The following is a 21830-nucleotide window of genomic DNA, read 5'->3' on the forward strand; positions in this document are numbered from 1 at the left end:
AATTGTACAACAAAGCACTACTAGCTGCTTAGCTACCGGGGCACATATGCACTTCCATTGGGGATGAAAATTAACAGCTTGTACTAATGGGGTATGCATGACCCAGGTTGATGCCCCAACAGTGCATTGAGCCATGTCAACACATAGCTGGGTATTTGGGAAACCGCTTGTAATTTTTTTTTGTTTACGCCTGTCATCTACAGGAAACCACAGATTTACATCACTAAAAATGATGTTTTGAAAATTGTGGAAAGTTTTAGTTTTGTGGTTTCGTGTGGACGCCGCTAAAAAAACATTTTTGGTTCTCAAACGTCACAGCTGAATGACGGGGGCTCATTCTAATTGGCTGGCACCGGTTTTACGTCTGGAAGACATAGTCAAATATGGGTATGGCATGCCTTGAGCGACACTTATCAGTGAATTTGCCTACTGCGTGTGGATAATAATATTTTTTCAAAACGAACGAGGAAGTGATATTTGTTTTTGAAAAAACCCGTTTCCATGTGGACATGGCCTTAATCTAGTGGGAGACCCCACCTTTACAGGCCCTAATGGCAGGATTACCACACCTGCTTGGCTGTTGAAAAGATGGCGGACATCAAGCTTATGACCATTTCAGATGAAAAATGGGAAGACAACGAATATTTAAGGATCAAACAAATCTTTTGGAAAAGTACAACCATGTGGAGCTATACAGCAAGATTCAAGGAGAAACAACATTTTCGTTTGACAGATGAGACAAGGAAGGCAATTAAAATCTCAAACCTGCAAGGCTCACTGCCATCAGTTTTGCAAGTGGTAAAATGTTGGAGTTCATGAAACAACTGCTTGTTCATCTGCGCTATTTGTTACATAAAGCAGCTTTCAAAGGTCTTGCAAACACACTCAGTTCAAGCTCTTTATCCCAATGTTCCCTTTCTTCTTGTTTAACCGATTTATTTGCTTATAGCTGTTCATTTTATATTTTAAATTTTCTTCTGCTGATTTTTAATAATAAAGTGACACTGTTACTCACCATTTTTATGTGTAGTAGGCATGTGCAATTCATTTTTTTTGGATGGAGGTTTTTCGGGAGGTTTCTCTGACACATGATGTTGCACCTGGCCAATTAGTGGCGCAATTAGTTAACTCCCAAAGTAGGTATGTTATGCGTCCTCCTTCAGGTAGTTTGACTATTGATGGCCTGGAGGTAGGTTTTTTGAGACAATCCAGAGTGTTAGGCTTTCTTACAGTATGTACCCTGTGAAACCTTGATGGATGAAAACATGTAATTCACCCTACCAAAATATTCAAAGATAAACCAACCTAGTCCATTATTTCTGTGCATTTGAAACCTCTGCCCTCCTGCTTTGCTTTGAGTTGTTAACTCTTAGATTTACCTCATGCCTCTTTTTGATGACTGACAGTCAATCCACAGAGGAAAAGACATTCACTTAACATTTTAAATTGCAGAATGCCAACAGGTTCATTCCTGGAGCCGTGTTGTCTGGACTCGACGTACAGTACAAAACAACACCTTTCTCTGTACGCCCGTGGAAATGGAACTGTTTGTGTGCTTAAGAGTGTTTGTGTACCAGCCATTCCTCTTGTGTACGTAAAGAGTCGACTTGATGAAGTGGAACATGAAAAATTACAAGCTGCATTCTCTGCCGAGAGTTATTTTCCATTTATGGAGAATACAAAGACGTAAAAGACAAACATGCCAACCCACATAAAGACACATGAAGGGACACATATTAACACACACAAACACTCCTATACAACCAAGGATAGACTGTAAGGTCACATGGACAGAGTACGGACCTGGACTCTGGCTGTATTTTATATTTTTTACATCAGAAAAATGCTCTTTCAAGGTCTTTTTCACATAGTTTCTTCAGGTATGGTTTAAATACTTTTTCAAAGGACATTTCGCTGAGGGAAACTACTTTGAAGAAGGGGAGAAGAAAGTTGCACAGAAAGCAAAGATGAAAACTTGATCTTTTTGGATTATTGCTTAAAACTCTTACCAAAGAATTTGTGAAGGTGTCAAGATTCATGACCTACATTTTCATTTAACATATTGGAGTTAATTTGCAATTCTACTTGCGAGTAAGAGCTCACACACTTTTTTAAGAAATTTGACTATTGAGAGGAAAACTGTGTCAGGTATTGAGATCTGGCTTTTTGTAGTTTTGACAAACACAACTAGAACAATCCTCTAATGAAGAAATTGGCAAGCAATATAGTTTTTGTTCCTTGAAGTCAGAATGATGCATGAGTGGAAGGAGGGTGGGAAAAAAGGAGGGGTAGATGGATCGATGCCTCGTTGGGATTCAGTCTCTGGAGAATTAATATTCCCATTTAGGAAACAAATGAGCACTGAGGCAAAAAGTACAGGAACATTTTGTCCCTCTTTGATAAAACATGTATCCGGAAGGATGTTCTTCTCATCATTTATCATCCTCTCTCGTCATCCACTGCCTCATGCCCAGCAGAGATTTGGTGGATGCATCATTAATCCACTCTGCTTTACTATCTTAATCTCATTCATTATCGCCGCCTGGGGTTCGGCCAAAGTAGCTCAGATTTATGTCTCACTTTGCTCCTGCTGAGTTTTGCTGCTCCTGTTGGTTTTGGAGGGAACATTGACTCTCCGCAGTCCTCTTGCTCTGGGGCTGATGGTGAGAAGTTAAACCAGCACAGTTTATTCTGAGGAGTGTCTGTGGCTGCAGGATGAATCAGGAACTGGACCAGTCGTCTCTGCTTTTTCTGAGTTTTTCCTTTCTGTTGAGATTTTTACAGTTGGATGCAAAGAACTGGAAGTGAGAGCTTGAACAAAAGGTTTGAGGAAAGACACGTAAGAGAAGATGGAATAAATCAAATGATGTGCAAAAATCTATCCCCATGTTTCACTCCAGGATAGTTTAGTGCTTGAAAATTATTCATATTTATAGGGGTTTGCTGCAGATGGTTCTTTATCCTCATTCAAAATCAATTGGACTTATGCCAATCAACCTCATGCCCTCCTTCTCATCAGAAGAAAACAGGGCTCCTGGACTCCACTTGACCTGTAGTGGCCCGTAAAGCTGTGCCGTGGCTTAGCATCAAGAAGCTATCAGCAGATCCTCAGGCCCTCGTAGCTGTGAGGTTGGGCCTCCGAAGATCAGTCTTGTTCATCCAACACATCCCCCCGACGTTTGATTGGATTAAGATCTAAGGAATTTGGAGCCAAATTGAACCTTTTCAGTGCTTTAAGCTCCTGTAACTTCTCTGCTAGACCGACTTTTCCAAGGCTCTTTGACACGTATCAGAGCGCCTTGGCCAACCATGACTCTGTTCCTAGTTCTCAAGTTTTTCTTCTTGGATCACTTTTGGTAGGTATTAACTGCTGCAGGCCAGGAACACACCACAAGAGCTGCAGATTTTGAGATGCTCTGACCTAGTTGTCTCACCCAGTGGTTTCCAAAGTTGGGTCAGAACACCCTCGGAATGAAAAAGAAAATCACTTTCACAATTAAATTTTTCAAACATGACTGCATTAATATATAAGAATAACGTTTAATTTGGTAAAAAAAAAAAACTATGTAAACAGTTTGACCTGTTTTTCACATTTCTTTGTTGCCGTTAGACCCATGAGGTGACTAAGCCAAGATAACAATAGTACCTGTGGCGGTGCCGGTTTGTCTCGGCACAGTGTGCATTTTACAGCGTTTCCACCGACTAATCCTTGGACAGACCCCCAAATAACCTCCAGACAGTTGTTTGGTCAAAAGAATCGTCACTTACCGTGCGACAGCGGCTGCATTTCTCATGGCGGCACACAGCCTTGGCCGAAATAAAGCTTTATTGCACTTTGTATCAAAGAACCACATGCCGATCACATGTGGAGAAAATTCTGGTTGTTCTCCATTGTTGCTCTTTGTTTACTGTGCTGCATTTTTCTTTTTAGTTGAATTTATTAGCGGGGAACACTGTGTCGTGTTACTATGGTGTCACACTATTATGTTACTGATGCGGCTTTCGGCATCCAGCTTACACGCTGCCTACCACGAGGGGGCACGGTTGTCTGTGGAAATGCAAACAGGACCAAGCTTAACCGAGCCAACCTCTACCACACCGTACTGATCTAAACCGAGCTGCTTGGTGGAAACGGGGCTTAAGTTTAGAATGTTAAGCTTTTTTGTTTGTTGAGATCATGTCTAGCCACACACACACACACACACACACACACACACACACACACACACACACACACACACACACACACACACACACACACACACACACACACACACAAGATATGTTGGTTGGTATTTTTTTTTATTTACCTACTTCAGGAAAAAACACTGAAGCAGCAACGAATGAAAAACTGCAAAATAAAAAAAAAAAAAAAAAAAAAAAGAAGCCTGTTAAAATGGATTCTGCAGTCTCCCCCACACTCATTTTTCTCCTCATGTACAGTTTATATGTTCCAGCTCTCAATCAACATGACACTGCTGTTTTGGGGGTCAGGTGTTGAGAAGTTTGGGAACCTCTGGTCTCACCATCACCACGTGATCCTTGACAAATAGTTCCCATCCTTATAACCTCCCATTTTTTCAAAATGTCAGTCCTGTGCCTCATATACTCTCCTCATCGGCTGCTGACAGTATAAAGAAGAAGCTAGTGTGTTCACCTGACCTGTGAGTGGTCACATTGTTATCTCTAATCTGTGTTTAATAATCCAGTCACTGATTTCTTTGGGACATTATTGCACTGAGTTGCATATAAGCAAGACTACTTTGATATTCAGTAATTACCCGGGACACTTCATGGACTCTAACTGTCCTATTTCTCTTTTAATCTGCAAGTGTGATCATTCCTCTTATTTCTATACAGAGGACATTAAAGTAAACTCCTCCACAGTTTATCATTGTTAACAGTGCCTTCTAGTGGTCATCTCCTAAAATAGCACAGGTAAATCACTTCTCTAAGGATTCATAAGCCCTCAGTTGCAGGGTTAGGTAAAAGGATAGCCACGTTTAGGAAATGACCGTGGCCGTTTATCAGGGAGTGAGTGGATATGGGAAGGACAGCTGATACAGCTTCCTGACAATACCCTATTACTTAAGAAAGAAAAATCTGCCCTGAAAGCTGCGGAGATGGGAATAACAGTCCCAGGCAGGCTGATTTAGAGTGCATATGTGGTGCAAGCAGAGCACACGCTGAAGCAATCAGGCATTATTCTGCACACAGGCTATAAAATAATAGAGCCCAGTTGCACTTAAGTTGTCAGGATGTTGCCTCAAGTCTCTGGGTGCGTGACATGCAGCTTTCATTTCTCCGTGTTCCTCTTTTTTTTTCTTACTTGCACATGACTTCACTCTCCTTTGAGTGGGGGTCCCTCTTTTCTCTCTTTGTATGTGTGAGACAGAAAATGGGGCATGTTGTTGGATTTCCCTTCCATTTGTTACACAAATGGTTTCTAATGGAAGCAACAGGTGCAGGTTTATAGGTGACTTTATGGCCGGAGCAGGTATCCCTGTCAAAGTTAACAAAGGGGAGATTTATCCTGAGTAAGCTGTGAAGAGGATGTAAAGGAAGAAAAACTGAGCATCCTTTGCCTCGATCCAACACTTATATAAGTGAATGATTCAATTATGAGCACACATATGGCGATTCCGGTGTGGCAGACTAACTTTTTTTTTCTCCTGCAGCCATGAAAGCAGAGCAGCAATTTTTACTTTTCCTTACTAAGGATATTCCATTCAAGTCATGACAATGAGGCACTTATGACTCAAGCAGGGGGTTACCAATGATTTATTTCTATTTCATAGCTATGGAAGAATCATAACTTGTGAGATGATTTTTCCTTCACAGTAAAACTTTAAAGGTTTTGAATCAGAAATTCAAACCACATTTTCGTTGAATGTTGGTGATTTCGTGGACTGACAGGGGAGTCATTTCAGTTTCATTGAAGTGGCATTTGAAAAGAAGCTTTCTAATCCTCAGACGATTTGTTTCCATGAATCTCCTGGAGATTTCTCTCACGCTGTAAAAGCAGCATGACACACGAGTGGGATTTTACTGCTCTGCATAAATGACTCGATGGGGAGGTCATTTTTTGAGGCGAAAGGCACTGTGAAGGTCTTATTTTAGGAGAATTAGAAGCTATAGATGTACAAAAAGTGACTGCCTGCAGGTTTCTTTTCCTCCAAGAACTTCTCTGCTGCTTTTTTTTTCTTTTCTTTTTATTTTTTTCTGATGAGGGCTGCGTTACTCTCCTGCACCTCGGCATCAGTTCAGCCTTCAGGGTGAAAGAGCGATCCTCCTGCTGCTGAAAAAAAAAAAATGTTTGGCGGCGTGCCAAGCCGTGGAACAAGTGCGCCTCCCTTCCCTGGTGTTTAGCGTATTCATAGTTAGGGGTTTGGGCTCGGCTGTTTTTAAAAAGGCAAGGCAGCACGCAAGTTGATCAGTCTGCTCAGGAAACTTCTGCTGGAGAAAGTATTGGAGTCCAAACTGAAGAGGGAGAGAAGTTGAGATATTGTGCAGACTTGCTCCTGCAGAAGACAGCTCTTCGGGAAAAAAGGCGCATTTATTTTAAATTGTACGTTTAAACAGTAATTTTGCGCGGTGCACAGCGCAAAACCTGTAATTAATGTTTTTTAAATAGATAGCAACACTCTTGGATAAAGACTCTTGGCTTTAGCTTTAAAAATCGGATTATCTGACTGAGGCATTGTGCTCATTAGACCAGTCTACCTTTCCCCCCATTTCTTCGCATTTGAGGTTTATGCTATACTAAGTGAAGAGAACGCCAACAATGATTCTGAGTTTTTGCCTCTTGGTGACATTTGTCTTGGGGCTGTCCGGGTGCTTGGGCTCATACGTGCCGTGCGAGCCTTGTGACCAGAAGGCGCTGTCCATGTGCCCTCCGGTCCCGGTCGCCTGCCAGCTGGTCAAGGAGCCGGGCTGCGGCTGCTGCCTAACATGTGCCCTGTCTGAGGGACAGGCGTGCGGCGTTTACACCGGGACGTGCGTCCAGGGCCTCCGCTGCCTGCCAAGGAGCGGGGAGGAGAAACCTCTGCATGCCCTTCTCCACGGCAGGGGAGTTTGTACCAACGAGAAAGGATACAAACCTGCCCATCCACCAATAGGTAAGACGTGCATCGTCTGGCACACCGACTGACTGAATGAATGCATGAAACCAAATGCTTATTTCCAAATGTTTGCGGCTGCCGTTATCAGAGCCATGGGACAGGAGGGTCTCCACTCCCCCATGAGTCCTGTCCCATGTGGGGATGTGCTGATATGTGATGCAACGTCTAAAAAGAGAACATTGAACCTAATTAACATATTTTTATTTTATTGATCGAGCTGTCTTTTTTCCTTTTACTAAATATCCCCGATTGTATGGTCTGCCTCATCACTTGGAGCCCTGATAGCCCCCTGTTTAAACACTCCTGTAAAGCATTAAGAGGCGCCACCACTGCTTTCTGACAGACCGTTTGTTTGACAGATGGTATGAGGTGCCATCTCATTAACTTTTATCCACTGTCGTGATTAAACTGCCTGCAGGAGCTTATACTCTTCTCCTCTTACGTCTTTGTGTCAGGACAGTAACGCTCCTTGATCATCTCATGCCCAGCATCCAGCTGTAATGACACTGTTGCTTTATGAGTTATCTCGTAGCAGTAACAGCTTATAAGGTGAACCAGAAATACTTAGTGGCTGTGCGCCCTGGTGTCGGTTGGGCTGTTGCGGGCGGGCTTGACGCTCCGCTGCGGTAAACGCTCCACGCTGCGTCCCGGCTGATTTGAGCGTCTAGTGCGGGGCTGTCAAGTTGCGGTATTGCAGGAGCCAGGAGGAACTGACAAGGATCCAGACAGTCCATATTTTTACATACTGACAGTTTGAGGCGGTGCGAAGTAAATGCATTCTCTGGACTGGTTTCAGCGCTTCTGCTCCTGCTTTTACGCAAAAATTCAAAGGCTGAAAAACTCTGGCTCAGAACAGCAAGGAAGGAGAAAGAAGGAACCCATTTCAATGTCATTAATTCTGTCAACATCCGCCTTTAATATCTACTTCTGTAACAAGTGTCTGAACCCCCACAATTTTCCATCCTTGTGCCAGAGCGCATGGAGCTCTTTTTTCTGTTCAGTTCTCAAATGTCAAATCTATCTAAGAAAAAACGGAGGAAGACATCAGAGTTAAAGAAGATGCCATTTTACGAACTTTTTGGTCCTGTTAGAGAAGAATTGAGACAGATTTAGGTCTGCAGGCTAACCCTAGCTCTGTGTTCAGAGTCGGATTACCACTAAATCTGCAGCCTGTGCGTGAGAGACAGCCAGATAAAAGACAGAAAGACACGGAGACATGAAGAGAGCGGAGCCAGTAGCCCTGAATGATTTAAGACATTTCTTGGTGTTGCAGAGAGCACTTTGCTGTCACTCAGGAGTTTTAGCAGCTTGTCAACAACTAGATAAGTAGGTGGGAACCACAGAGGTTTTGGCTACAAGCCTCATTCTGTAAAGCAGGGCGACCACTGGGCTCATTTGGGCTGTTGACAGAGTCATTAGGCTGTTTGAAGACAGTGAGCAGCCTTCACCTCTGCTTTTAATGACATTACAGCAGAATGTGGTTTCCTTTAAGCACTAAAAATACCCTACACAAGTTGTGCTCTGCATAGAGAGCTAAACAAAAGTAAAGGAAGGATCTGTGTGTGAGTGAGAGCATGCATGTGTGCCTGGGCGGGGCTGTGTGGGTGTCTGGGTGTGCATTGTGTGGGATTGTTGTGAGTGATGACACCTCAGGCAGTTTTGTCTCACTTGGGGCTTTACATACACACACACACACACACACACACACACACACACACACACACACACACACACACACACACACACACACACACACAGAATCCGACTCCTTTGTTGGCCCACAGAAGTAATCAGAGCATCTTTTCCTGCCTCTGGCGCTGCATTCATTGCATGGGCGCTCAGTCACAAGGCAGTGATTCAGCAGAATGCCCCAGGCTCTCTCCCCCTGTGTGTGTGTGTGTGTGTGTGTGTGTGTGTGTGTGTGTGTGTGTGTGTGTGTGTGTGTGTGTGTGTGTGTAGACCCCCCTCCTCTGTCTGAAGGGCCTTCTGTCAAACAGCTCTGTGGACGGGAGTATTGGTGAGGTGAGCTTCTGGTTTCCTGCGGTGTGGGGTTGCAGCTGTCTGTGTGCTGTACCAGCTGAGCAAGGCAAACACACAGGAGGAGGAGGAGGAGGAGCTCGAGTGTCTGCAACACTCAGGAGGCCATGGGAGCTGCAGCCCTACTAAATATTGACTGGGGCAGCCAAACAATGGGGAAGAGGAATCCTTGCTATCCTTCAGCCCCCCTCCTCCCACCTCCTCTCCTCTTCTCTCCTCTCACACCCCTCCTTCATAGCTCTGCATCTACATCCCAGCAGTGCATTAATTCACATTTTGCTCCAGCACTGTGATCCCAGGAGTTATGGAAGCCAAAGAGGCTGTATGCGCTTTCGGGGGCACTCACAGGTCCTAAGCCCCCCTTCAAGTGAATCTGAGCCTGGAAAGTTTGCCAACAGATATGACTTCATGGCAGCAAAGCCTTGGTCCTTCAGGCTTCTGAAAGGGCCTTATGTTTAACAGATTAATCTTTGCCAAGAAACAAAAGATGACCGGAGAGTGGTTCCCAAAACCAGAATACTCACATGCACAGAAAAATCATGCCCCTTTTTTAGCTTAGCAACAGAAAACTCTGCCTGGACTGACATCTTAAATAGATTAGTGTTGGCTCTTTGCATGGGTGTAGTTGCAGTTTATTTGAGTCACAACAGCATTGTGAAGAGTTGGTGATTTTTCACATGTCACATGTCTCCGTCATTGCTGACAGTTATGAGTAAGTCAAGCAACTGCAGACCTCTGATGCTTAATGTTTGCCAGAGAACGCCGCATATCCACAGTCACACTGTTGCCTTTCTAAGCACCGTACAGAATCACTTGTCATCACATACTTTTAGAGGACGGCTCGACTTGGAGAACTGCCATCCACTTCTCCGGCGTCAGTGATGCAGCTGGTTATCAGCTCACAGCTAAAAGAAAAAACAAACTGAAGCAAAAACGTTGATTCTCTCTGACTGCACAGTACACTCAGGGTAATAGCAACCAGCTAACACACTCAGTCTGCTTCTTCAGATGTTTCGTGCTTATACAGACATGCCACGTTACATATAGACCCGGTCACGTGTGCTGCCCCAGCTGCCTGACAGCTTCATGCGAAAGGAAAGGCTGTATGTGGCTCACAATCCGTTTCACCTTGAACATCTGAGACAGCACAGTGAAAGCTCAGTATGCTGCAACTGATCTGTTACAGGTGCCAGAGAGGGCGTGTTATTAGGGAGGTCATTTTTGTCAAGATATCAGTCGCAGAGAAAAGCTTGCAAATCAAGGAAAATGTGATAGACGTGGTTCTGTGCGTTTGTGACAGAATGATCACAGGGACGGAGCTAACACTTGGAGGCACATAACCTCTTTGGCACACGTTCCTGATATCTCCCTATAAAACTTTACAGTGGTATTTGTACAGCTTATTGGTCGCTGACACCTGGCCTGCTGGTGGCAACAGCTGTGAAAGAAATCTCGTCTTTCTGAGCTCAGAGCGTGGGATTCAGAAAACAGGGCAGCGATGGCCACATGCTGGAAAATGATGTCACATGTGTTGACACCTGACCTGTGCACTGTAAGCTCTCTTCAAACACCTGGCTACATGTTAACATGCTGCCAGAAAGGAGCAGAATCATCTCTTTGTGTGTACAAAAGAGTTTTTTTTTTTTAAGTTCCATTCGCAGGCTGATAAAAAAAAGTGTTCTCCTAGAATTTGGAGAACAATGGAAGCTTCAGTGACTTCTCTGAAATGTTGGTGTTTCTAAGAATGTGAGACACGTGAAGCTTTTATTGTTCCCTGTTTCCTTACATAAGCCCATCTTTGGCAATTAAAAGTGCTCCCCCTTAAAATGAACTTGATGACTCCAAGCTTAAAAAAATTAGTGATATAATCTTGATGAAAAGACTGTTTCACTATACATCTGGTTAAACTGGCAGCCGATTTGTTGTCTCTGTCATGATTCAGGTGAAATTTTTGGAATATCCCATTTATATGCATGAGCAAACAGGGTTATTTCTTTTTTACAAGGTATCCTAATCCAAACATTGGCACAGACAACATCATGACGCAATACGTGTCATTTCAGCTTCTTACTGTATCCATAGTAACAGCAGCAGCATGGCGGACTTCCTGTATTCAAAAAACCAAGATTCCTTGAGAATAGAGAATGTGCAGAACTCAAATTAATGTTTATTTCGATGGGGATATTTCGATGGGGATATTCCGATAGGCGTATATATGACCAAATACTTGGTATGGAAAGGAGTAACCCAGGGGTGATTTGGGGGGTTTTGAAAAAGAGAATATGAGCATATTCAGTGTTTACATGGTCATGTGCAACAGAGTTATTGCTAATATTCCAAATACGGAAGGGTTACTGACTGCATGTAAACATAGCCATTGTTAGTTAACCCTTCGGGATGTTTCGTTTTATGCTGCTTGAAGATCAGCTATGTACAGTACTTCCAGGAGCGACTCGCCAAAATAGCTGCTCCTGACTCTGGGGAGTTAGAACATCGTCACACCCAGCAATTGTGTTGTGGCGACGGTGACCCGAAGAGAGGTTGCATCTGTCCGTGTGGCTTATTGCAAGCCCACACCCAGATGCAGGATTAGACCTCAGGCCAAAACTAGAAACATACAGTGGAAGTGCTCAATCTGTTAATGTACCTTTCACATGCTCAACAAGACTTGAGCATTTTTTCACGCTGCGGAAGCTGTAAACAGTTATCAGAACGTTTGCTTACCTTCAGCAGCATTTCCCTCTTGGATGGATTTTGCATCCTCTCATAAGTCTCTGTTTTGCAATTTACAATCCTTGAATTGTTCTTGTTGCTATTTATACCATGCATTCAGAAAAGCAGGAAACTTTTTGATTGCATTGAACATATTCTGTGTGCACAATACCATGGGAACAGTTATTTCCTGCATTTTCAGAACAACAAATTCCGGCCAAACAACAGGACATTGGGGTCAAAACATAAATCGCTTACACTTGGGGGTGCTCAAGACAGATCACAGACACAAGTTCATATTTTCTTCCAGCTCCAAACTGCTTTGGAAGGAAGCATTATTCAGCCAGTCTCTTGTGTAATCTGTCTTTGAATCATGTGCAGAGGGTCTGTCTCTATTCAAACTTGTCTTGTCTTTTTCATTCCCTTTAGCACTCAAGAGTTCTTGGTGTGCTGAAAAGTAGAAATGCCTCTTCTTCCTCTTTTAGCAGCATTTCCGTTCTTATTATGTGCTGCACACACACACACACACACACACACACACACACACACACACACACACACACACACACACACACACACTAGAGCACAGCGCTTGAATGACTCCGCAGGTTACTTCACACCTCCCTCTCTGCTCTAGAAACTGCAGGGTTATCAGGCCATGGACTTGCTTTCAAATATTTAGTAGCAGAGGCAGCCTGAGGCTGATGGATGGTTTACTAATGTCATGCTTTATATGACACAGGGGGTAGGACAAGATAATGTAAGGATAAGTGATCCCCAGGGCCTGTTGAGATTAAACAGCACCTCTATTCACTCCTCTTGCATTTTGAAAAGGTGTAATTTCAGGCTTAGTCTGGAGTAGGACATAACAAATGTGGTTGTAATGCCTGGAAATAAAAAGAAAGGCAGGGGAATCAATTGTTCTGCTTTTTATGCCGCCTTAACGTTGTTACTAAAGTCTCAAAGATGCAGTGGAGGGGAGAAATCCACAGAAGAGGTAGCTTATCTTTCATGCTTGGACTGATGCCTGTAAGAAACTTGGGATATTCATGAAGCATAATTGTGTGCAGATGTTAATTTTTAAACAGAGAAGTATCAGGTGCACCTCCTTTGGCTACTCCACTCCTCTCGCCCTAATGAAATCTTAAGCTTGAGCAGCAAGACAGAGAGGGAGAGATAGCAGCAGAGCTTTGGGCCCGGCTGAATGGAAGAGCTGCACATGACTTGGCTCACTTGGCACCCGGCCAGCGTCTTGGCCAGGTTTCAGGAGTTAAACACAGACCCTCTAAGCCTCCTTTACAAGCTGGATACCCTGAGCATGGAAAAACTGAGTATTGTGGCTGCACCGAAGAGCCCACTTCAGAAAAGATGAATCTGGTGATTTTGTGACCCGAGGAGAAAAGACGCTGTCCTAACAGATGAAAAACCTTTTTTTCTATCCCTTGTTTCTAGCAAAATACTCTAAAGGACATGTTTTGTGAATTGACTGACTTTTAAGGAGAATATAATTGTTTAATGGCTCAGAACTTCCTTAGTCTGCCCATTTATATGCTCAAATGAGATTACAAATGAAACAAGAATGCACGTTAAAGCACACAGTCCCTTTCTGCGATTCTCTCGCCAAATATGTGGCATTTTAATCAAGCGCCCTGAGAAACTATTGGTCTGTACAGCAGAAATAAAGAGTTTTTCCACAGTGGTCACATGCATGGTGTACATAGGAATGCTTGTTTGATGTATTTATTTATAGCGAGTCATAGCCTCGTAGTCTGAGCGGGGAGACACAAGGACATATCTAAACACAAACCAAGGCCTGCCAAGTCATGAGTTGTGAGATTAATTTCAAAGAGACGGTAGTGCAGCGCAGAAGCCAAAGACCCAATTCTGGTAATCACCCTGCCCCATCGCCCTCCGCCCTCCCCCTCCTGCCTTCCCCTCCCAGAGACTCCAGACGCTCATGCTGTGTCAGGCTCTTTGAACATCAGTTTCTCAGCGCTTGTGTCCTTGTAACGTCTCACTGCCTTTCTCTGCGGTGGCTGTGTACTAACAGGCCAGTCGAGGAAGTTATGGCGACTTGTAAAAAAATCATATTTTCCAACTTATTCTCTCATGCTACTTTACAAGTAAGGAAGTTGATTTGTCTTTCAGCAGCAGTTGGCCTGCAGTCAGGAGCCAACATTCCTCTCTGGTTCAGTGAGTCTGGCCCTGAGCACCATGGCGGGTTTCCTTGTCAGATAAATATAACCAGGGTCATCCACTGGCACCGTTGCTCCAGCCAGTTGGGGCCTGGCAAAGTCCCCACAATAACTCTGTACTTATGCTACAGTTAAGCCAGGGGGGAGGCTGAGAGCTTCTTTCTATGGCCTCAAAGAACCTCTGGCTGGGGGTCCAGGCTTAAGAGGCTGAGCCCCAAAGATAGAAGGGGACCAGGGGTGGGAGGAGAGGGCTAGGTTGGGGATAAAAGACCTCAACCTGCAAACATCCTATCAGGAGAGGGAGTTCAGGTCTCTGGGAGTGCAGTGCCCCCTGGGGGAGTTGGAATTGCATCAAATCGGTGCATAAAATGTGACAGGAATATACAAGCATTTATACGAGCCTGCAGTGCAACTGGATTTTCCTCAGTCTGACATTTGAATCAGTTTAATGTGGGACACGTCGCAGTAAAGTTAACAACACTCAGAGGCCTTTAGTCCCTGTTGAAGTTTAGCAGTCCAGATAACGTGTGAGCGAATTTTCCAGGCACAGTGTTGGCAACATGTGATGTAGTTTTCCCAAGCTGTAGAGCTGTGAGAGCTCAGTATGGGCCTCCTGGATTCTCTGTGTCCCTGTCTAGGCGCGACAACGACTAACTTTTACAAATCACTGATACGTTTGGGAAATGTAAAGATGAGGGGTCCTGAATTTTTTTTTGTGGTTGACTTTTCTGTGACTTTTCTGAAGGCAGGTAAAAGGTGGGGTTGTGAGAAAACTACCTTTAAACTATCTCATGTTAGCCGAAGACTGCATCACCTGTCATCAGTGCTCTTCTGTAAACAAAGAAACAGTTGGTGAAACAAGCTCAGAAAATAACACCTGCTATTTTACTTGTGTGGTAGAGAGCAAATCATTTTAGGGAAGGTCTTTAAGGTGCTGACTTTACATAATCAAATGTTTGAAGTAGGCAATTATTACAGTTACTGATACTTATTAACCAATGAGTGCTTCATGATCCAAGCTTGTGAAATTTCTCTCTGAGCTCTTTATAGTCAAACTTCCTTGTCTACAGTGTGCTACCTGTTCAGCAGAAAACTGCTGTCGAATACAGTTAAGTGTGTAGCTCATGGTTATTGTAGAGCTTTGAACGACTCGTGGTCTCCTGGAGACCAAAAAAAGAGTTAAAAGTAATGTGACTTGTTGCAATACGTTATTGAATGTTGTCAGTCAAAGCTTTACATAACATAGTTCCAGTGCATCAACTCTCACTCCTCTTACTTTCCAGCAGAGGGCAGGGACAACTTGCCCACCAGCGCCAAACAATTTCTTACATTGTTGTTTTTTAGCTGCTTGATTGATTATTGAACAGTGTGATAAAAATGCGAGAAGACTGAAATATTCAAACATGTTTTTATTCCTTTGTGCAGATCCCGAGTCTCGAGAACACGAGGACACCTTAACCCCAGAGATTACAGAGGAGCTGCAGCAGGCCAAAGTGCCAATCCTACCCAAAGACATTGTGAACAGTAAAAAGGTGCATGCCCTACGCAAGGAGCAGAAGAGGAAGCTTGGCAAGCAACGCTCCATGGGCTCCCCCATGGACTATTCTCCTCTGCCCATCGACAAGCATGAGCCTGAATTTGTAAGTATTCTCCGTATGTTTATAATCCCCCATATGGGAAACTCTTGACTTTGGTAACTCACAGTGGTAACATTCACAGTTCAAGTTGTTTTTCAGTTTCATGGCTAGATTTACCCTATGAAGTTACTTACATTTCTTACGCACAGTAATATCCTGTGACCTGGTGTTTTAGGATGACTTGACTGTTTCTTTCCCAAAGGGACCATGCAGGAGAAAACTTGACGGGATCATTCAGGGAATGAAGGATACCTCTCGTGTCATGGCTCTGTCTTTGTATCTTCCCAACTGTGACAGGAAAGGTTTCTTCAAGCGCAAGCAAGTAAGTTGGCTTCAGATACTGACCTTACATAAAGATGCTAGTCTTGCCATCATCCCTTCTGTGTTACCTCAACAGATCAGCTATCCAAGTATTTAAAATATCTGTTTTTTGTTAAGTATAAAATCTACAAGAACTGTTTGCCTTTGGATTAGATAATTCTTACCTACAATTTTGCATGGTTCCACTTTTTTAACAATCATTTATAAATAGCGGCACAAAAGAGAACCAATGCCAGTTTGGGACTGAATTTGCTGAGCCATGTTTTTGCCTTTTCCAAACCACCTTTTAATGACTTTACCTGTTATCATGAAAGCTAAAATCTTTCTTTTCCCACCCCCAGTGCAAGCCATCCCGTGGTCGCAAACGGGGCATCTGCTGGTGTGTGGACAAATACGGCGTTCAGCTCCCCGGCACAGACTACAGTGGAGGGGACATTCAGTGTAAAGACCTGGAGAGCAGCAGCAACAACAACAATGAGTGAACCGGGGAGGACCACCCTGCACCCCTACCCCCCCACCCCAAAACCACCACGTGACCCAGGGCCCACGCCTGCTCTCTGAATCACACCTGAATGCTCCGCCCTCTGTACACTTCAAGAGTTTTGTTTTTTTCAAATTGAAAAAAAAAGGAAGAAAAAAATCCAAACGAAAGGACAGGCTGAACAAAAGACACCTGTGACTTTTTTTTTTTCATTTCTTTACTGTTGCTGACCAAGCACTTATCTCCGAATGAGGGTAAAAGTCCCAGAAGATTTGCTAGATCCCTTGACTGTCGCTCATGGGACCCCTTGAAAGAGGCGGGACCGCTGGCTGCAGATCCATGAAAATATATACACACAACGGATATATTTTTATAGAAGCTGGGGGTTTCAACACAACACTTTGTATGATGTAATTTAACTTCATTCATTGTGAAGGCAAAAAGTATCAGGCACATTGATTGAAAACAGATCATAACATGATGCCACTGTGGAACTGGAGATTGGCAGAGTAATTTGGTTTTTATCTGTTTTCCAAAAGAAAAAAAGAACAATAGATAGGGAAATGCTGTAACAGTTGACTCTATCTGGAGATGTGGTTCTGTCAGAGCACTTATGACTAGGGGAACCTGCTTAGAAATGTGTAACTTCACAAAATGACGCGTGCATGGATGTGTGTGTATGTGTGTGTAAAGTTTGAGTGTGTGTTATGTATCAGCTGGTGTTGGTGTATGACGGAGTGAGCCTACTACAAAACGAATGTCCGTTTTTTTTTTGTTTTGTTTTTTTCTTTCTCTTTTGTTTGATGTTGTCACAACAAGTATTGCTAGCGCTTGAAGTGGTCTTGGGGCTGGCCTTCTCTATAACCGATGTAACGTATGTCTCGGGACACAGAGTGTTTGGAAACACAAGAGTAAGCAGATCGTCACAGATGAACCTATGTAAGTGGCTCTTCGACAATGAAGTTAGCCTGATATGCCAACTGTGCCTATTTAAACAGACACTGCCATGCAGGGCGACACAGAGCTTAGAGAGGGCTGACTCTACCAGTGAAATAAAGTGTTTTCAGCTTAACTGATGGGACTCAAGTTGGACTTCGACCTTTTTTTCGAGTTGAGTGCATAATCAAAACTTGCCAGTCAGGCCAGTTGCTTCTCTGATTCAGTTGTGTGAAGTGTAGTTTTGTATGGTTTTGTTTGTGCTGTTTTCTTTGCCTTCAGTGAAGTAAAGACCGCCCACTTTTGAGCCATGTTCCTTGATCAAGTGGTTTCCCCTCAGTACTGCTACTACAGTGTAACCATGGTGTATTACATTACTTTTAAATATAGTTATTGAATGTTGTTTTCCTGTAGAAACATAGTATGACAACAATGTAATTGTGCTTGGAACAAAAAAGATTTTTAGCCTGTTAAGAATTTGAATAGGTCCTTGTAGCCTGTTGGGAGAATGACCCTGAGTCATTTGACGACAGGGCAGTCAAAGAAGCTAACCCTCTGAACCCTTCTGCTCGCATGCCCCCGTGCAAGGGTGATCTACCTTCATCTAAGGGGAGCGTGATCAAAACAAAAAGCTTACAGGTTATATCAGGGTCATTTAACTAGAGTTATTCTCTCTGTGTGCAAGTCACAGTGCCTTTACTACAAGCGAATACATTTAAATAGTGACGTGAAAGTGACATGGATATCCTACGGGGCAATTTCCTTTTTCGGACAGCCCTTTGCTGGGGCTGATACTTGATACAATGATCAAAGGTGTAGGTTTAGTTCTTATTGAGAGAAGAACATTGAATGTGGTAGATCCTGTAAATGGTGTCAGCAGCAAATTGCAAAAGCATTTATTATCTCTGCCTGTACCTCGGGGCAATTCTGGACAAGAATGATGTGTGAGGAACTCCCTCTTCTCTTTCTTTGACAACCAATAAGCTAAGACTCATGCTTTTTTATGTGAATGCCAATGTATATGTTTGCCAGAGAGAGGAGGCCTAAAGGATGTTGGAGGTAAATCAAGCATTTCCGTTATTGAGATGAAATAGAAATCACATCCTGAATGGCCTCCAGTTGTGAATATATTAATTCTTCTTGCCCCACTTCTAACACCAAATCCCCACCACCACTTTCGAAAAAAAAAAAAAAAAAGCAGCTTGCACTTATTTCAGTTACTCACTATTGATATTGACACACGACGTCCTACGATGTGGTATCATGAAGTTAGTGGAACAAAAAAGGAAAAAAAAAAACAGCCACAAAAAGCTAAATGTTGTGTTATCTTGTGCTTACCTTTTAAAGGTGGTGCTTTGAGGTAATATTTGTTGACAGGGGCTGTGCAGCCCATGCCTGGGACCTCCATTACAGAAGCATCTTTTAGGGGGAAATAGATCAAAAGTAACACAGCTAGAGATGTTCTTATGGCCAATTGCACAGAGATGGAAGTTGAGGTAGAAAGGAGTAAAAGGATGGAGGATAGGGGAAAGCGGAAGAGGAAGAGCAAGCGCCATGGGCAATGGTCATAATCAGGGCCTAGCCACTACCCCTACATGGGGTCACCAATTGCATGACATTAGTTACAGTTAGCAAGACAGTTACGGGAGTCATGGGAATCTGGGGAATTTGGCAGTTATACCAGCAGCACAGTATCAATTTTCACTTTGATACTCTTTCAATAAAAAAGCAAAGAAGTGTCATATATCTGGGATCATCCACGAGTCTAATGTGAATTCATTGATGCTCCAGGTATTTGTTTCTTTGTTTGTATCGCAGGTTGAAGCTCAGGCTCTTAAAGAAGTCATCTCTGCAGCCTCCTGTTCTCCAAACCTGTTTGAAAGTAGCATTTTCCTCAGGTTTCACATCTCCTACTTGGTTAAAACTCATATTCACATACTACAGTAGCACAGTAACCACAGCACAGCTATCTTTCTGAGTACATAACACTTTCTGGATGTAATGAGACAATACAATTGGTTTGCGTAATTTGGTGTTCACTGGCTTGTGAAATAGACCCATCGGTGGCAGGAGGATAGTGGGAAATAAAATGGTCAGTATTTGGAACTACATAAAACAAATAAGAAAAAGACAAAAAATCTCAAATTATTAAAGTGAATATCACTGTGTAATATTTATTCAACTTGTAATTTATGTACTCTTTTAACCTTTGTCTTTTTTGTTATGACAAAGCATTTATTTAAATAAAGTTATGTATTCATTTAAGAACTCTGGCAAGGTTTTCATTTCTAGCACTGCATTTATAAAAAGATGTGAGTAGCCACTGAATTGGCTTGAAACGAACAGTTTGAAGTGCAATCATCCTGATAGTAAGCGCTGACTAATCTCCGAGGCACGAGCTGATAAACCTCTTAGACATAAGTCTGAGACACCCAGGCTAGCCCACAAGGATCTCATGCAGCATGCAGGATGTGACTTTATAAAGCCTGGCCTGAGGGCAAGTCACCTGGTTTTCAACACCATAGTCAAAAAAGATTGCACAGGAACAAGGAAGTCATTTGGCATGAGTCTGAACTTCAAGGTAGGGATAACATCTTGCAGGACCAACTCATGATTTAAATGACTGAGAAGAAGAGATTTATAGCCTGGAGGAGGTTTCATCATGACATGGCAACCGTAACTTTGTTAGCACTTAAAGGTTCACGTGGACTCCCCAGACACACACCCTATTATAGAGATATACACATGCTTCTAATTGTAAGTGCCTACAGAGACATAAGCAGGACACAGTTGGTTTAAAGTTCAGTGTAAAAGGGGCTCTTAGTCAAAAAAAAATATTTTTCTGGTGTTGCTACAGCGTGCATAATTTTATGTTAATTTGAATGGTACCATATTTTTACAACCATATAGAACAGAGAAGAACTGTGGACATCTGTCAAACAGCATCAGGTAGACCGTTATTTTTTCTCAAACACATGGTGCTTAAAGGTAAAAAGGCCTAAAATCAGCTCTAGATGATCACTTTGTCTTAGATTTCTGTAGCATGCTCTGAAACTTGTAAGGACAAAATACTGAAACGATCTTAGGTTTCTGTGCATGCATTGTCACAGTGGGGCGTCTGGCGATTTTTATTCCTTCACAGATTCCAGGAAGTGACAGAATGGTATTTGTCTGTTTAGGGGGGGCACCAAAATCTCACCCTAGGGACTCCAGGACTCTGACCAACTCCAGATGTGGGTGACTGAAGCAGGGCATAAAAGGAGCCCGCAGGTTCTGTATAGCAAGCAGATCAAGGCTGCCATAAAGATTGTTGTGCTGTGTATATGTGTGCGTGTAGCTGGAAGGGCACCAACTTCCACTTCAGGGAGGAGAAAACATGTGCAGAGGATTTGATTCGTGAGGCACAGAACATGACAATTACTATTTGCCTTCAAAGAAACTGACAACTACACTTAGGACTTCAAAGCATCTACGCCCTGTTTATTACATAATTAGGCCAACAACATCATATGGCTCCATCAACTCACACACCTCAAATCATCTTAATGCAACTCAAACTGCTCTGCTAATCACCTCCCTGCCAGTCAGATCTCAAAGTTTTGCCACAGAGTTGCTGTTATATGTGCAAGTAAGAATTCAATCAGTATAGCTGTATCATGTCTTAAAGGTGTTTTCACATGTTTTTGCGTCACTTTGCTAGTGCCTCATATAAATGTTACAATATATGTGACTCTTGAAATGATGATTGGGCATTTAGGGGACAAATGGCATACAGATGTTTACACTGCATAATTTGGATCCCTGCAAATCACTGCTTGCCCTGCCTGAATATAATGGTATCTCTTAAAGAGGTAATGGTAGTTCTTTTCATCACCGGGATAGAGATGAAAGGAGATTTGAAAGAATTTACATTGGTTGAGAGTAAATCACTTGACTTAGCTGTGGAATCCTCCGATGCCGGTGGTAGAGGAGAGCAGACAAGTGTCTGCTAGTTTTCATCCAAGCCCTTTCATCAAACACGGACTAAGACCTGAAATCCTAAATGGAGGGTTCTTCAGCATGGATCGGATGTGACTGTGAGAACCAAGATTGCATGTCAGGTAAACAATCTTTGAGATTATGATTCAACATCCTACAAACAAGAAATAGAGTGGTTGAAGGCACAGATACGTATAATGTTTCTGTTTTGGCAACCATGTGTTACTGTCTCTAGGCTCTACAATATTTCAACACAGGTCTGGAAAGAAAATGAACAAAATGCTTCAAACAAGAATGTTGTGAGGAAAAAATGTCATTAGTCTTCAAGCAGTCCAAGCCAGTAGCTTTATTTTACAAATAGTTATATTAAGCTTCTTTCTTGCAATCTCAAATGTAATAATAGTAGTATTTG

At 42.9% G+C, this 21830-nt stretch overlaps 1 protein-coding gene across 1 annotated transcript; it reads left to right on the plus strand.

The window, feature by feature from the left end:
• The first annotated feature begins 6429 nt into the window (after positions 1 to 6429).
• On the plus strand, positions 6430 to 19679 carry igfbp5b (insulin-like growth factor binding protein 5b). The gene is made up of 4 exons (XM_074695268.1): positions 6430 to 7118; positions 15491 to 15705; positions 15905 to 16024; positions 16365 to 19679. Exons 1-4 carry the CDS (start codon positions 6785 to 6787, stop codon positions 16503 to 16505), a joined length of 810 nt encoding a protein of 269 aa, XP_074551369.1. The 5' UTR covers positions 6430 to 6784; the 3' UTR covers positions 16506 to 19679.
• The last annotated feature ends 2151 nt before the right edge of the window (positions 19680 to 21830 follow it).

Source organism: Halichoeres trimaculatus, unplaced genomic scaffold, assembly GCF_033239565.1.
Source record: "Halichoeres trimaculatus isolate MK-OKI-2021-1 unplaced genomic scaffold, fHalTri1.1 fHalTri1_scaffold_19, whole genome shotgun sequence".
NCBI lineage: Eukaryota > Metazoa > Chordata > Actinopteri > Labriformes > Labridae > Halichoeres > Halichoeres trimaculatus.

Bases quoted from the DNA above. Each gene is read 5' to 3' on its own strand.
- igfbp5b (XM_074695268.1), top strand. From the start codon at position 6,785: ATGATTCTGAGTTTTTGCCTCTTGGTGACATTTGTCTTGGGGCTGTCC. The intron at 7,119-15,490 runs GTAAGACGTGCA...TCCTTTGTGCAG, and splicing joins ACCTGCCCATCCACCAATAG to ATCCCGAGTCTCGAGAACAC. The intron at 16,025-16,364 runs GTAAGTTGGCTT...TCCCACCCCCAG, and splicing joins GTTTCTTCAAGCGCAAGCAA to TGCAAGCCATCCCGTGGTCG.